At 45.1% G+C, this 13,403-nt stretch overlaps 1 protein-coding gene across 1 annotated transcript in view; it reads right to left on the reverse strand.

Moving 5' to 3' along the window:
• Positions 1–13,403, reverse strand: part of RAB5C (RAB5C, member RAS oncogene family) — a 29,082-nt gene that overhangs the window by 4,270 nt on the left and 11,409 nt on the right. The window contains exons 2-3 of the mRNA XM_019550423.1: positions 4,750–5,012; positions 300–451 (exon numbers count right to left, since the gene is read on the reverse strand). Coding sequence (XP_019405968.1) covers positions 300–451; positions 4,750–4,915 — 318 coding nt within the window. The 5' untranslated portion in view covers positions 4,916–5,012. The remainder of the gene's footprint in view (positions 1–299; positions 452–4,749; positions 5,013–13,403) is intronic.

Raw genomic sequence — 13,403 nt, forward strand, 5'->3', positions numbered from 1 at the left:
CCCCCCCCCAACCAAATCTTGATAGCAAGGGAGGAGCACCCATCTACTAAGCATATTAAGCCAGGCCCTCAAGTGACTTGCATACCAAGCTTCAACCAAATGTCTCCATCCACTTAAATGGACATTTGATCCCAGGGCTCTTGGCCCCACATACTGCCCATCCTTTGGGCAAGCCAATTTACAAAAAGGCACAGCCAAGACAGCACCTTCTTCCTAGGAGACCACCACCTAGTGTACTACCTACTCTTTGCTTCTATGTCCAGAGCCAGGACCCAGATCAGACCAGGCACAGTACTCACTGTGTTAGTGATGTCATAGACAACGATGGCTGCTTGTGCGCCTCTGTAATACATTGGTGCCAAACTGTGATATCGTTCTTGTCCTGCTGTGTCCCATATCTCAAACTTTACAGTTGTGTCATCCAAACAGACAGTCTGCGTCAGGAAGGCAGCTGAAACAGTCAAGGGCTTCTGTTTTATTCCTGGCTCCAAGTAAGTACAGGGACTCTAGCCAACGGCCTCAAAGCAGGATTCTCCCTCTGCTTTGATGGTTGGTGCAAATGCAAGTAGGTCTGCACTACCCTACTGAGATGGCATATTACTAGCTGTAGTCAAGGTTACAGCCCACCATGAAGGCACTAGAGACATGCAGAGTGACTGCAAATAGACAATGAGATGGTTGGAAAGAGATACTAGAGGCATGTCCTGCTCAAAACAGCAGTCACCCTCTAAACTGCAGTGTTGCCATGGAGATGTGAACATCAACACAGGAATCTTTCCTTTATTTTAGTTCATTTCCCCTTCCCCCAGCTTACTGGGAGAGATGCACCCTCTTCTGTACCATGTATGGCTTGGCCAGCTGCAATGCCTCTTCCTGTGGTTAGTTTTAGAAAGAAGCCCCTTCAAAGCAAATGCAAAGAAGCCACTAGTGACAGCAGGGCAGCTCACCAAATGTAGTAACCAGTTGTTTTCCTGTTCCAAGGAACAGCCAGGCATTTAAGATCACATACTGCAGCATGCCCTGCCTGTGCCCCTTGAATCTCTGGCTGACAGTCGGCAGGTTGAAAAGCCTGTAGGCAAACAGACACGATCTTCCAGCAGATGGCAAGCACATTCTCAGCAAGCATCTTTCAGCACTACCATCTACAGACATTATCTTAGAAGTTCCTAGGTCTGATCTGTGGGAACAGTCTGTTCTTAAACACCCATTAGGCTCCAATAGCACCTCACAGGCAGGACAAGACTTTGCCCATGCCAGATGTGAGAGGACCAAGAAGAACAGAACTAGGAGTCCCAAATCCACTTTCCTTGCTAGTTTGAGGCATGTTACTAGAATTTTGTTTTAGTGCTCTTTGCTTTCTACTTAGTTATTCTGATGGTGTCATCTAGGAATTTCTGCCTGACTCAACAGAACTGAGCTTTCAGAGCCAGCTGTTTCAGCTGCTACAGTGTTGCCTTGCAGTTTGCTGTGCTACAAGCAGCCAGCCAAGCTGTCAACAGTAGGCAGCGATACAGGAGTGCTGCAAGCAGATCTAAGCCACCATTAGTCAAGTTTAAAAATCAGCAAAGCACTCCTTTTGGGGGAGGAGGGGGGGCAGCAGGAAGGAAGGCACACAATGCAGTTTTATCCCCTGTATAGGAGCAGCAGAAAGAGTTCTCAGGGCAATGCACTTTCAAAGCAGTTCCCTCCAGGCAGCATGAATTTAATGTTTGCTTGCTATGCTTTTAGAAAATTAAAAGGCTACCCCAGGCTGCATGACTGGACAGCTCAGGGGATGAATTAAAAGCCTCCAACTGATCTGAACCGGTGACAAGTTATCAGATGGTCACTGCCCTCTGCAAAGATCACTTCAAAGATGCTAATTGGGCACCTCCTAGCTCACTCTTGCTGCATGGCCCAGGATTGAGCGGATGAGACGAGACAAGGAAGGGGAATTCTGCAAGAGTTCAGAACTAGAGTAAAGCACATTAGCAGACTGACAGGGAAGAACCACCTGCAGTGTGACTGCCTAAGGAGCACCAGTTCTGTGGTGGAGAGTTTCACTCCTACAGTGCTTGTGGAAGGTGTCAGGTCAGCACTTAAGAGGAGAGAGCTGGGCTATGGCACAACAGGAAAGGAGAGGGAAGTGAGCGTCACATGTCTGGAAGTGGCTTTCAGAGCAGAGCCTCACTAGCCGATTCAAAGGAATCATGTGAAGTTTACTGGGAATTTTTACATTTAAGACTCCCATATTACTCCAACTTGCATGACTCATACATTTCAATCTAGTCCTGTGCTTTTGACCCAAGTCACTAGCAGGACATTACAGCATAAAAAGCCTGCCAACTTCCTTCTGAATTTAGAAAGCATCCTGGTACCATGTTAAAGCCTCTCCTGATTAGCTAGTAATTCTGCCCTAGCAAACATGAGGAACAAGCTTAGTCTTCAGGAGTCGTTTCCTTGCAACAGCTAGTGATTGGTCAAGAGAGACCTGCACAGGAGTTTTCCCCTACATCATGCAACTTGAAGTTGATACTGTGAATCTTGTGAGTTCAAGGGAAGAGTACCGTGTATTAGTGTGCCCTACTTACAGCTAGTGGAAGGAACTGGACTTTAGACATGCTACTGCTCCAGACCTGCTGGTTACAAAAGTACAAGTTCCCTGCATCAAGAAATTGATCTACTGCAGTGAGTTCTAGGCAGGTCATTCTTGATGGATTTTGTTATTGTGATACTAGCTCAGTGGTAAATGGACACTTAAAGACTGTGTGAGACCAAAAATGGATTAAAAAGTCTCTAAAAAGATTGTACATGCAGAACAAGTTGTTTTGCTAATACTTATGCATGTTCATAGCCAAGTGAAGACACCTGCCAAGGGGTTTTGCATACATCCACTACTTATTTACCTTGTCTAGACAGATGTTATTTATTTGTTTTAACTCTTTCCAAAGAGAAGGACTTTAGAAGCTTCAAAAAGAGCCATTAATAATGGTCTATAATCAAGCATCAGCATGTCTTTTACCTCCCAGGTTTCAGCCTTGTAATTGCTGCAAGAGAAAAACCCATCTTTGTCAGTGGCCCATTTATCTAGCCACAATGAGACAGCCTTCAGACAAACAGCATCACTGCTACAGTTACAGAGCAAGCACTCCAGCCTTATTAACATTCATTCCAATTCCCCCGGGAGCTCCATTTTCAGCAGCCCTTTGAGATATTCTGCCACCAATTTGCCTTTGCAGATGGAAAAAGGCCACTTTACTTTCAGGTCATTCAGATTCAATATACAGCTGCAGGATTTTCAAGCCAGCCAGCCAAGTCTGGCATTAAGCAAGCTGCACAACACCCTACTATACAAGGATGTCATGGAAGTTAACATCAGTGCCAGCCTTGAGTGCTGTGCAATTTACAGAAGTAGGCTATGCCAGGCTAAAGTGAAGCCTAACCCAGTAGTCTCAGTGCTGAGCCATTTACCTGCTTCAGGTAGCAGAGGGACTGTTTCTAGGGTAGTGTGCCATTTCTGCTTGAAAAATGAAACCTGCTTTATTTCAGCTCAAAATGAGAACACAGAGGTACCAGGGTTCAGGAGACCAAAGTGACAAAAGAATTTGCCAACTGTGGCAACTTTTATGCCCGAGAAAGAAACTTGTTTCATTACTGCTTGGGAGGGCAAGGGGGCAGGTAAAGAACTGACAGCACTTAAGGGAACTTCCCCATCTCTCAATTTTACTCAAGTTTTTTTTTAAAAAACTACACACACAAAAAAAAAAAAAAAAACCACACACAACAAGGAGGTAGCCACAGCTGTGGAACAGCCTGACCCCAGTAGGAAAGCGGGACAGGGCTACTATGCCAGACTTGCTTCATCTGCCCATTACAGTGCAGAGGCAAGGGGGACTGTGTCAGTTTTGAAGTTGGATGCACTTACTGGCAGGTTTCCAACAGGAAGAGGATGACAGCTGGCTTCTCTCCACCCCAGAACTTTTTGACCTGTATGCATGCATGCCAGCCCTCCTAAATGAGGTGCTGGAGCAGACAGCTGCAGCCAGTGTGCTACACAGCTGTGGAAGGGCAAATAAGAGAGGACATGGGGGAAGCTACAAAGGGCTATTTATTCTCCAGGCACAGCAGCAGCTCTCCAAGTCCCATTTGAGATTCCCTCCATGAGGGTACAGGGCAAGAGGTTCCTAGATGGGAAGCCAGGAAACTCTTGTTGCAGATACAAGGCACTAGCTGGTTACAGGGAAAAGTGGCCCCATCTTTAGCTGATGAACTGTGTCAAGACCAAGCTGTAGTCATTATCCCAACTGTTTTTCCACAGGTAAAGGCTGAAGTTGCCATAGAAGCATTAAATAAGAAGTGGAAGCATAACAAGAACCTTACTATCAGAACTAAGTTCCCAAACAAGTTCTATGCCTATTATTTATCTGGCTTGACTTTGGCAGTTATGGGTTTCAGAGCCTGGATACTCCGCAGTTAAACATTTGAGATTACCAAACACCTTAAGCTTGGGACACTTATCCCACGCATGAAGAATACTTTGATCATCTATTAAGAAGCCCTCCTCAGCCAGGATCTGCCAAGTCTTGCACCCTTTTACAGATAGGAAGGGTCAGCACAGGAGTGTTTGTCCAAGATTAGGGGCAGTAATAGGACTAGGGAGCTCTAGGTTCTAGTCAAGCTCCATTTCAACCACTGGCCAGCTGCTTCAAGATGCTTTCTAGGTTCCTACATCATGGGCTCTGCTTTTGCAGCTGAGACCAGCACACTCACCTCCAATTGTGCTTTCCTGGTATTCGTGGAACTGTCCCTTCACAAAGCGCAGAACAAGGCTTGACTTCCCCACTGCAGACTCCCCCAAGAGAACAAGTTTGAACTGGCAGATTTTATTTCCAGCAGCTGGTCCATTCGGTCGAGCAGCTCCACCTCGACCTGCCATGGTCTGTTCCGATGCAGCAGCGCAGAAGACTCGTGTGCCAAGGTGAGGGGGACTGTGCAGATTCTGGACTCAGAGGCACTTGCCAGCAGGTTTCCAACTGGAAGAGGACAGAATTAGCAATATGCTTATCTCCCAGCACAGACTCTAAATCACATGCTCTAGAAAGAATCCCCTCCTGCACAAGCACCCTCCCATCTTGTGTCCAAGGTATAATGGGTCTCCAAAGGTGAGCTTACAAGGCAGGGTCTTCCCCTTCCCATGATGCCAAGTCTATAAGATGGACTTAGTGGGATGCAACTGCATCCATTTTACAGCCCTTGGCCAGAATTGCTGGGAGAGGGGGAGGTAGCCTGGTCTAGGCCCCGCCAGTGTTCATAGGGAGGCTCAGTGAAGCTTAAATCCTTCTGTGATGAGCAATGGCCTTTGTTTTGTGTACTGACCTTTTTCAAGATAGCACAGATTAGATGTACAGACAGTTCTGGGGTCCTGGCTCTGGTCAGAGCTACAGGACTTGTTTAGCTGCATTAGGACCATTGGCAACTTGGCATATCCAGTGCCACAAGCCACACAAGCACCTCTACAGCCTAAAGGCAGTGGAGGTAGAAGGAAAGTGTGATTACTTCAGGGACCCCTAACTAGATGGATGGAATGGGGCCTGAGCTTTGGTCTCTGGGTAGCTTGTCATCTCAGACTAGTAGTGTCAGCAGTACACATTGCGTGTGCAGGGGGCGGGGGGGAGAAAACCTGATCTAAAAGACTGTCCTCTACAGTCTGCTCTTTACCAAGGCAGAGATGAGACACTAGACAAAAAAGCATGCAGAATAAAAAAAAGGAACGTTAAAACACTTTGAGGGGAGGAGGAAGGAGGAGAAGGTCATCTTCATTTCAGACCCAGACAGTTTAACTTTGAAGCTACAAAAAAGGGACCAGGCTCCTATGCAGCAATCAGAAATCAAACGGGTGGTATAAAAAACAAGAACACAGCTAGCAGGGAAGGCAATAATGAAAACTCTGCCACAAGCAGTAGTTCTAAAGTGGTAGTTACAATAGTATTACAGTCACCCTCAATCATTGCCCAAATCCATCTCATTTGGAATCTCTATAATAGCAGAACCCTTCATCCCAAGAAAGTCATGGCTCAACCATCCCATGATACAAGTGATCTTAAAAAAAAGCCCCAGGTTCAGCAATCAGAATCAGCACATTTATTATTGAGAATTTTGCTCCAGTACAGCTAGCATACTTTTATCTGCTACCAGGGACTTAGTTTGTATTTGCTATCATTCATTTAAGGACCAGCTGTTCTTTCCGCTGTACAGGCATCATGCAGGCCCAGTACTCCACATCTTTCCAAGGGCGTAAGGATGTTAAGAACTGTTGCTACAAAAAAGGAGCATGAAGAAAGGCTTATTTGAAGATGTTAAAAACCACTCTATACAAGAACCCAGCTCCCCACCCCCATCCCAAGAAAGGAGGAAATTACTCAATCCACTGTGGGGGAAGGTTTGTAATTGGAAGCTGTAAGGATGCAAAACTGCAAGTCCACAGAAGATTTAGGCTGACTTCCTGCCCCATACACTGGTCATCAACTTCTCCCATTTCCTGTACAGGATCCGTTACCATTTTGGCAACATGGAACTAGCAAAAAGTCCTGTAGTGTCAGATATGGAGTTAGCTCCTTGTCAGCACTTTAGCTTTTGTAAGCCAAGCTGTTATTTATTCAAGAAAGAAAAGCAGCTCCTGAAAGACCATGTGTAGTTCCCTTGCTAGGGTCCCAAGCCTGCTTAGCAGGGATTCCCTTTCTAGAAGGGAACACTACCTGAAGTCCAAGGTAGATACTGAAGGTTTGCCAAGTCTCATGACTTTCCAACTCTGCCTTCGTATGGCAGAGCTTAGTTCTGTGGATCACCTCAGCAAAAGAATACTTATCCATCAGGTCAGAATTAGTGGTACGCATTGGCCATTGATGTATTACTGAACACCATGCTAGGCAGTCCTGCTCAGGCTGCTAGGGATGGCCTGCAGACTGTATGGTTCAGAACCTCACTTAAGATCAGGGACACCACACTCTGCTGCTGCCATCCTACTATTTTAACCTTCAGACCCCAAGAAGAACTTGGGGAAGAAGTCATGAATCCTGCTTAGGATCCTACATAGCTAGAATTCACAAAGGAATAGGCTGCTTAAAGATTAAAATCAGTTGCTCCCCACTGTGAGCCACCAGGTAGACCAAGAGATTTGCAGCTTGCTGTTGTATCACATCACCCCACTTCTGACTTTCAACTAGATCTGGTAAGGGCTCAGGAGGGGTCCACAAGGCCTAGCCATTGTTTGTGTCTAAAGACTTTGGACATACCTAGATCAGAAAAATTTGGAGCAGGAGTTGACTTGGCCTAGACTACTGCAGGACCGACTCCAGCTAGGGTCTCTGCTTGATATAAATATAGCTAGTACAGAAGCTACATTACTAAGAGGCATGGGAAATTTCATAAGAGTGAACAAAGAGCCATTCATCCAAACACAAGACTTTGGAAGTACATATGAAGATGAGGCTAGACTCATGAAGCCAGTGGTATAACTAGGGTGAGGCAAGACAGGGCAAAGAAAAAGCACTTTTGCAAATCAGTGACAGAAGCAACCAGGTCTTTACTACCCAACCCCATATAGCAGCCAGCCAAGGTGCCCAACTGTGTTTTTATGCTGTTGGATGAAGTATTTCAGCTACTAACTATAGACCATCAAAAAAGATGCCTATTATTTTCTTCACTGGTGATGGTAGCGTTACTTGACTTAGCAAAGCATATTGGTTTTAAAAACATATTCCTGCACTGTTGTGGTCACAATGTCAATCCAAAAGGCCCTTGCAATCTACAAAACAAGTTAGGAGGGAAAAAATACACATACACACACCTTCCAGCAACAGCTTCAGAGTCTATTCTTAAAAAGGAGAACTTGAGTTTGCGCTAGTTTGGGGGAAAGCAGCAAGCAAGGAATGTACTTTAATGGTACTGCTCTCAGAGGCTCCAGGTAGATTAGCAGAAAGCCCTCACATTAAGGACAGTACTTTGAAAAGGGCCCATCTGTATGAGAGAGCACTGATAAATACAACTGTGTACTTGCTTTTGTAAACTATCGCTTTATTATGCCATTTGTCTTAAAATGTCATAATGCTCTGCTATAAAAGAAGGATTACCATACCCGAAGGTCATTAAGCATATGGAAGTTTATCCCATTTGTTAGGAACAATGGAAGTGTGTAGTTCCAGCTGAAGCCGAGAGCACCCCTGGAATTCAGCGACCCCTCATGTCACCAGCATTTGCATCTGGTCAGTGCACAGTTTTTTGGCTGTGTGCAGAGGCTGGGAGTGGGGAGGGAAAGGGGGGAGGAAAAAAAAAAAACCCAGAAGAGTTCAACCTGTACTCAAGCACTGTGTCCAAGCTAGACTGCCATTAGTCCTTGTTTGACAAGTCCCCTCCAGCAACCCTGAGGAAAACAAAACAAAAGCCACTTTGCAGCACTCAAACTTGGAGCTACTCTTCCAGAGAAACTAGGAGACAGAAAAAGGAGGATTGTTAAAAACCAGAAATGCTAGCATAGGTTCCCATTCTGGGCAAAAAGCACCATTCTATTAGCAATGGAATTAAACAGCTCTTTGCTGAACAGTGGAGGAAGCAAAATGTTATTTCTGGCCAGCACCACCTTGGTCCTCATCCAGATCTGCAATACATACAGAGGCTCTACATCTGTACCAGCCTGGGACAGCCAGCCTCTTCCACCCTTCAGGATTTCTCCTCTAATCTTCCCCCTTTGAAGGAACAGCTCTTGCTTGTTTAACCTTCATTCGTTTAACCAAGGCAGCCTCTATCAACAAGCAAGCACCAGCCTGCTTTTTCACACTATATCCCATTCTGCACACTAGAATGCTATTCACAGGTCATAGCCAAGCTCAGGCCTGACCTCCAATAAGGGGGATTCCCAAAGTGGTCATGAGAATTGCTTCCCCTGGACTGTCTTAGTATTGACCTATTCTTGTCATTAAGTCAACATGGTTGTTATGCAACTCAGATGAGAATCACTGGGAGATGAAGGCTTAAACAGGTTCTCTACAGATTCCAAATCATCCATACCAGAGAAGAGAAAGAAAACCTAACTTGAGGAAAAAAAAAAAAAAAAAAAAAATCCATGACCAGGGGACCGAGTCATTTTCCAGCAGATGGTCATCCAGAAGCCAGATTAGGAGCCAATTATTTCAGTCTAGTTATTTCTCCACCCCTCCCAATCCAGTCCCAGAAGGGCCAGCAAGTCTATAATAGAAGTCCAGCTCATCCCTTCTAGTACTGGCTCCGTGTGAGCACATACCTCACCAGGTATATCTGCACTCAGAAGAAGTAGAGCTGCAGCTCATGTAGATGTATTTGTGCTAACTTTAGACTGGATAGTTCTTGTTGCTGTAGACAGATGCACTAAAACCTGGGCTTCAATATCCACTTGAGAAGTGGCCAATACTCTGGCAGCTAGTCTACCCAGAGCTCTATACAATTGTGGAAGAACACCATCAGTAGTCTATATTAAATTGGCATAGATGCACCCAAGCTAGCTTTTATACAAGTTGCAGTTAGATCCATGACTGACATGCTTCCCCTTCAGGTTATCTGCCATTTACTTTGAGGCTTCGAGCTTGAGAAGGGATGCAGAAAAGCCCCAAAAGCTGGCTAGCAAGCAAGTGCATGTGATTTTTTTTTTAAGTTTAAAGAGACTATTACTTGAAGGCAGGCAAAGTGAACTGACACTAGCTGGCAGTGAAAGGACTATAGTACAGTTAGGTCACAATCATGAAAACAACTCAGTCTTATTGGTGTATCCTGAATTTTGGATACAGCCAGCAACGCAAGAGCTGTACAGTAAGGAAGGTGAGCATTAAATCAGCTGAGTGTTACAGATGAACAAGGAGCAGCAGTTCAACATCTACCTGCCTGGAGATATATATGGGAGCAATTATAAATCAGATGCAAGTTAATTCTGGTAACAGTTCTAAAGCAGAGGTAGCTAGCTGATTTTCTATAGAAAGAAGATAGCCTCAAGTGGCTATTTATACCCATATTAAGCAGGCATCCTATTCTGCACTCTAAGCCATGAAGCTTTGCATGCCTCAGGCCATCAGCAGCTATAGTGTCATCCTAAGGTTCTATATGCACAATAGCTCCTGTATAGAAATGATAGAGGAGTTAGGGTTAGAAGGGACCTCAGGAAATCATCTAGTTCAACCCCTGGTCAAAGCAGGACCAGCCCCAACCAGATCCCAGCCAAGGTTCTGTCTGATCAGGCCTTAAAAAACCTCCAAGGTTACAGCACTCTAGCAAGCATCTTTATGATCCTTTGTTAGGGACTTCTGCAAGGGACTGGACAATGGTGCTTTGAACAAGCACCTCACCTGCGAGACAAACTAAACAATTTAAGCTAAGCACAGATAGAAAGACTGCCAATTCTCATCCTCAGCCTTAAAGGCTACATCAAGACCACATGCAAGATAGTGGCAACAAGCCACTACCACAGAAGCTGCTCCAGTTGAAGTCACTGTACCTGTATGCAGCTAGCTTCAGGGATTTCCCCCCTCATCTCTCTGCACCAGCTCACCTCAGAAAACAGCAAGATTTGTAAGCAGCATCTCTACAAGTCTCAGCTAAAGACTACTTGCAGCAAGTCCATTTAAGACTCAGAATGGGAAGGGGGGCAGGGACTAGCAAAAGGAAGGAATGGAAGCAATTTAACTGGGTTGCTACATGCATTCTGCTGCCCCCCCCGCCGCCACCTTTCACTCAGCAATGCTTCAATTCTAGTTCAGGCCCAGACTATCCACTCATTGCAAGTTTCCCTCATGAGGCTACATGTATCTAGGTACAATACAGAGAAAGCATTATGCTGCACCCTTCACCTGGTCTGAAGTTATCAGTTCATGTTTAGCTCTTCAGCTCCTTACAGGAAGGAATATTTAACTCAGTTGGCAGGTTAGCAAGATAGCTGGGATGGTATATAGTATCATTTGAGGTAAAAGACATGAGGTCTTAGACAAGACTCCATGAATGCCATTTTAGATTTGTTTGTTGATCCTGAAAATAGGGGAGATTTAGAAGCATGTTCTTAGCCAAGACAGACAATTTTACCCAATGGTAGTTTCTGCTTTCCTAACCACTCCCAAGGCACATCTCATTTCCATTGTGAGATCAGACTTGCTCTGTGAGTCAAAATCAGTGCTAACAGTACAAGAAAAAAAAAAAAAAAAAAAAAAGCCTACACTGCCAAGGACTAGTTAATTGCTGTGGCAAGCTATGAAAAGAGTGAGGCCAGCAGACTAGCCAGAGTAGTTTGAGTCTCACTACACATACAGAAGACAGCGAGTACTACACACCATGGACAAGTTTGGGAGGTTGCACAAGCTATTCCATTTCTACCTCAGTAAGAATCAGCAACCCTCAAAGCAAGGAAACAAGAGTAGAGAACATGTATTCTGGAAGCAGAATTTGCTTCCCCCCCCACCCCAATCTACAATATACTAAAGTTGTTTGACAACGACAGCCTCCAATAAGTGTTGCCAAGAAAACAGGCTACAGTACTGAAGTCTCCATCTACAGATGCAGAGAACAAAAGCTAGGGGCAAACACCAAGTAAATTCCTACTGAAAGGGAAGTGAAGTGGTATGCCAACCTGCAGCACTCCTTCTGTGGTGCCAGCTTCTTTCAAAGGGCACTCTAGCAGGAGCAAGTCAGCAGCGTTCAAATGAATAGCAGAGTTCCCCTTAGAATTAAGACGCCCCAGAAGCTTGGGCCATCATAACTACACACCTCCGTATCCACTTGCTTTGCTGCTGAGCTTCCTGCTTACTCAGGCACGTGCTCCTGCTATGATTCACTGCTGTTGCATAACTGAAGTGCTGTTCACTTGGATTCAATTCAGGAGTCAGTGTGTTTACTTTGAGATAAGCAACAGGTATTTATTGTTACAAACCCTGTCTAAAAGCCTCGACTATTAGGCCTGATTATCAATATTTCTGCAGTTGTCAAGCTGTTTGTGCCTAACCCACTACATCAGCTCTCTGCCACCATCTGCTAAGAGCATCTCAAACTACCATACTGTTTGCTGCTCAGCCTTCTGAAGGCCAGTTTTATCTGCAAGATCACAGACCAATTCAAAAGTAGTCTTCTAGGCATGTCAGTTATTGTAGCAGCAGTTTAATCCATTATCTTTATGAGGCATTTGCTAGCTAGTTGAAGGTTAGCCTATGTAGTTTGCATTCCTAGTTTGTCAGAAGGCATGACAGGAAAAGAAACAACTGAGAGCAAAGTTACACTTCTGAGCTTAAATCTGCCCAATGAGTTGGAGAGCAAGGACCTAAAACTCCAACCTACTGCCAAGCTTGTACTGCAAGTCCCAGAAGAAGAAGGTTTCCTGGCACCAATAAACAGTTTAGATGGCCAGGAAAGACAGTCCAGATTCAGGGAGTGTTTAAATATAGTCTTCTGCCACCTTGGAAGCCGGAGTGACCACTATTTGCCAAATGCATTTTTAGTGTTCAGAAGTCTAGGCTTTTGATAATCCCCTTGCTATTCCTTGGATATCAGCTCTACTGTACCTGCATGCATCCATCAACCAGGGTGTTTCCATCAATCCAAATATTAAAACAGTCTATTATAGAGTTCCTTAGTTCTGTCCCATTTAGGTTATCCAAGCTCTTGTGGCATTTAGTGCCTTGTCACTTGGCAATAGTCCATTCAAGACTGGTTGCCAGTATAGAAAAACAGAAGGAAGCAGCCATCCTCAAGCTCATTTTTGGGAACTACTTTCAACAGACAATGCAACCATTGGCAACCCCCTCACCCAGCCCCCAAAAAAAGAAAGGAGGAAAAAGCCCTACCAATATACTCCTTCAGAGACAGTTCCAGTTTAGCAGCTTTTAGTAAGCCAGATTCTGGGAGAAGTCAAAGCCAAGGATCAGCAAGACAACCTGCCAGAAGCCCTAACTGGAATACCTTTTCTGAGCTTAGTGTATAGACAAGTTATGGAGATAGATGCTTCAAGGCTAGACAAAGCTATAAAAACCAAAACTGATCTAGCAGACTTTAAACACAGACCAGACACTAGGCCTGTGACTCAGCTAGTAGCTATTTAAATTGCTGAATCCAAATCAAGTGTCCCAAATTGATTTGGCTGAATCCAATTTGGAGATCTGGCTGCTGCCGAATCATACAGGCCCCACTCCCCACCTGCTCTCAATGGCTGCCCTGCCCACCCCAGCTCCCCACACTTTGGAACAAAACAAGCCCCCATTCACCCATTCCTGAAGGGGGTGGAAAATCCCTGCTGCTCCTTACTGCCACACACCACATGGGGGGGGCTTTGCAGAAGTCTCCAGAAGCCCTGAGACCACTGCAGGAGCTGGTAAGTCAGGGGGGTGTTCCTTAAAAGGGCTGGATCTGGGTTGGGTGGAGCAGCC

The sequence above is a fragment of the Crocodylus porosus genome, unplaced genomic scaffold, assembly GCF_001723895.1.
Source record: "Crocodylus porosus isolate Cpor-Errol unplaced genomic scaffold, CroPor_comp1, whole genome shotgun sequence".
Classification (NCBI taxonomy): domain Eukaryota; kingdom Metazoa; phylum Chordata; order Crocodylia; family Crocodylidae; genus Crocodylus; species Crocodylus porosus.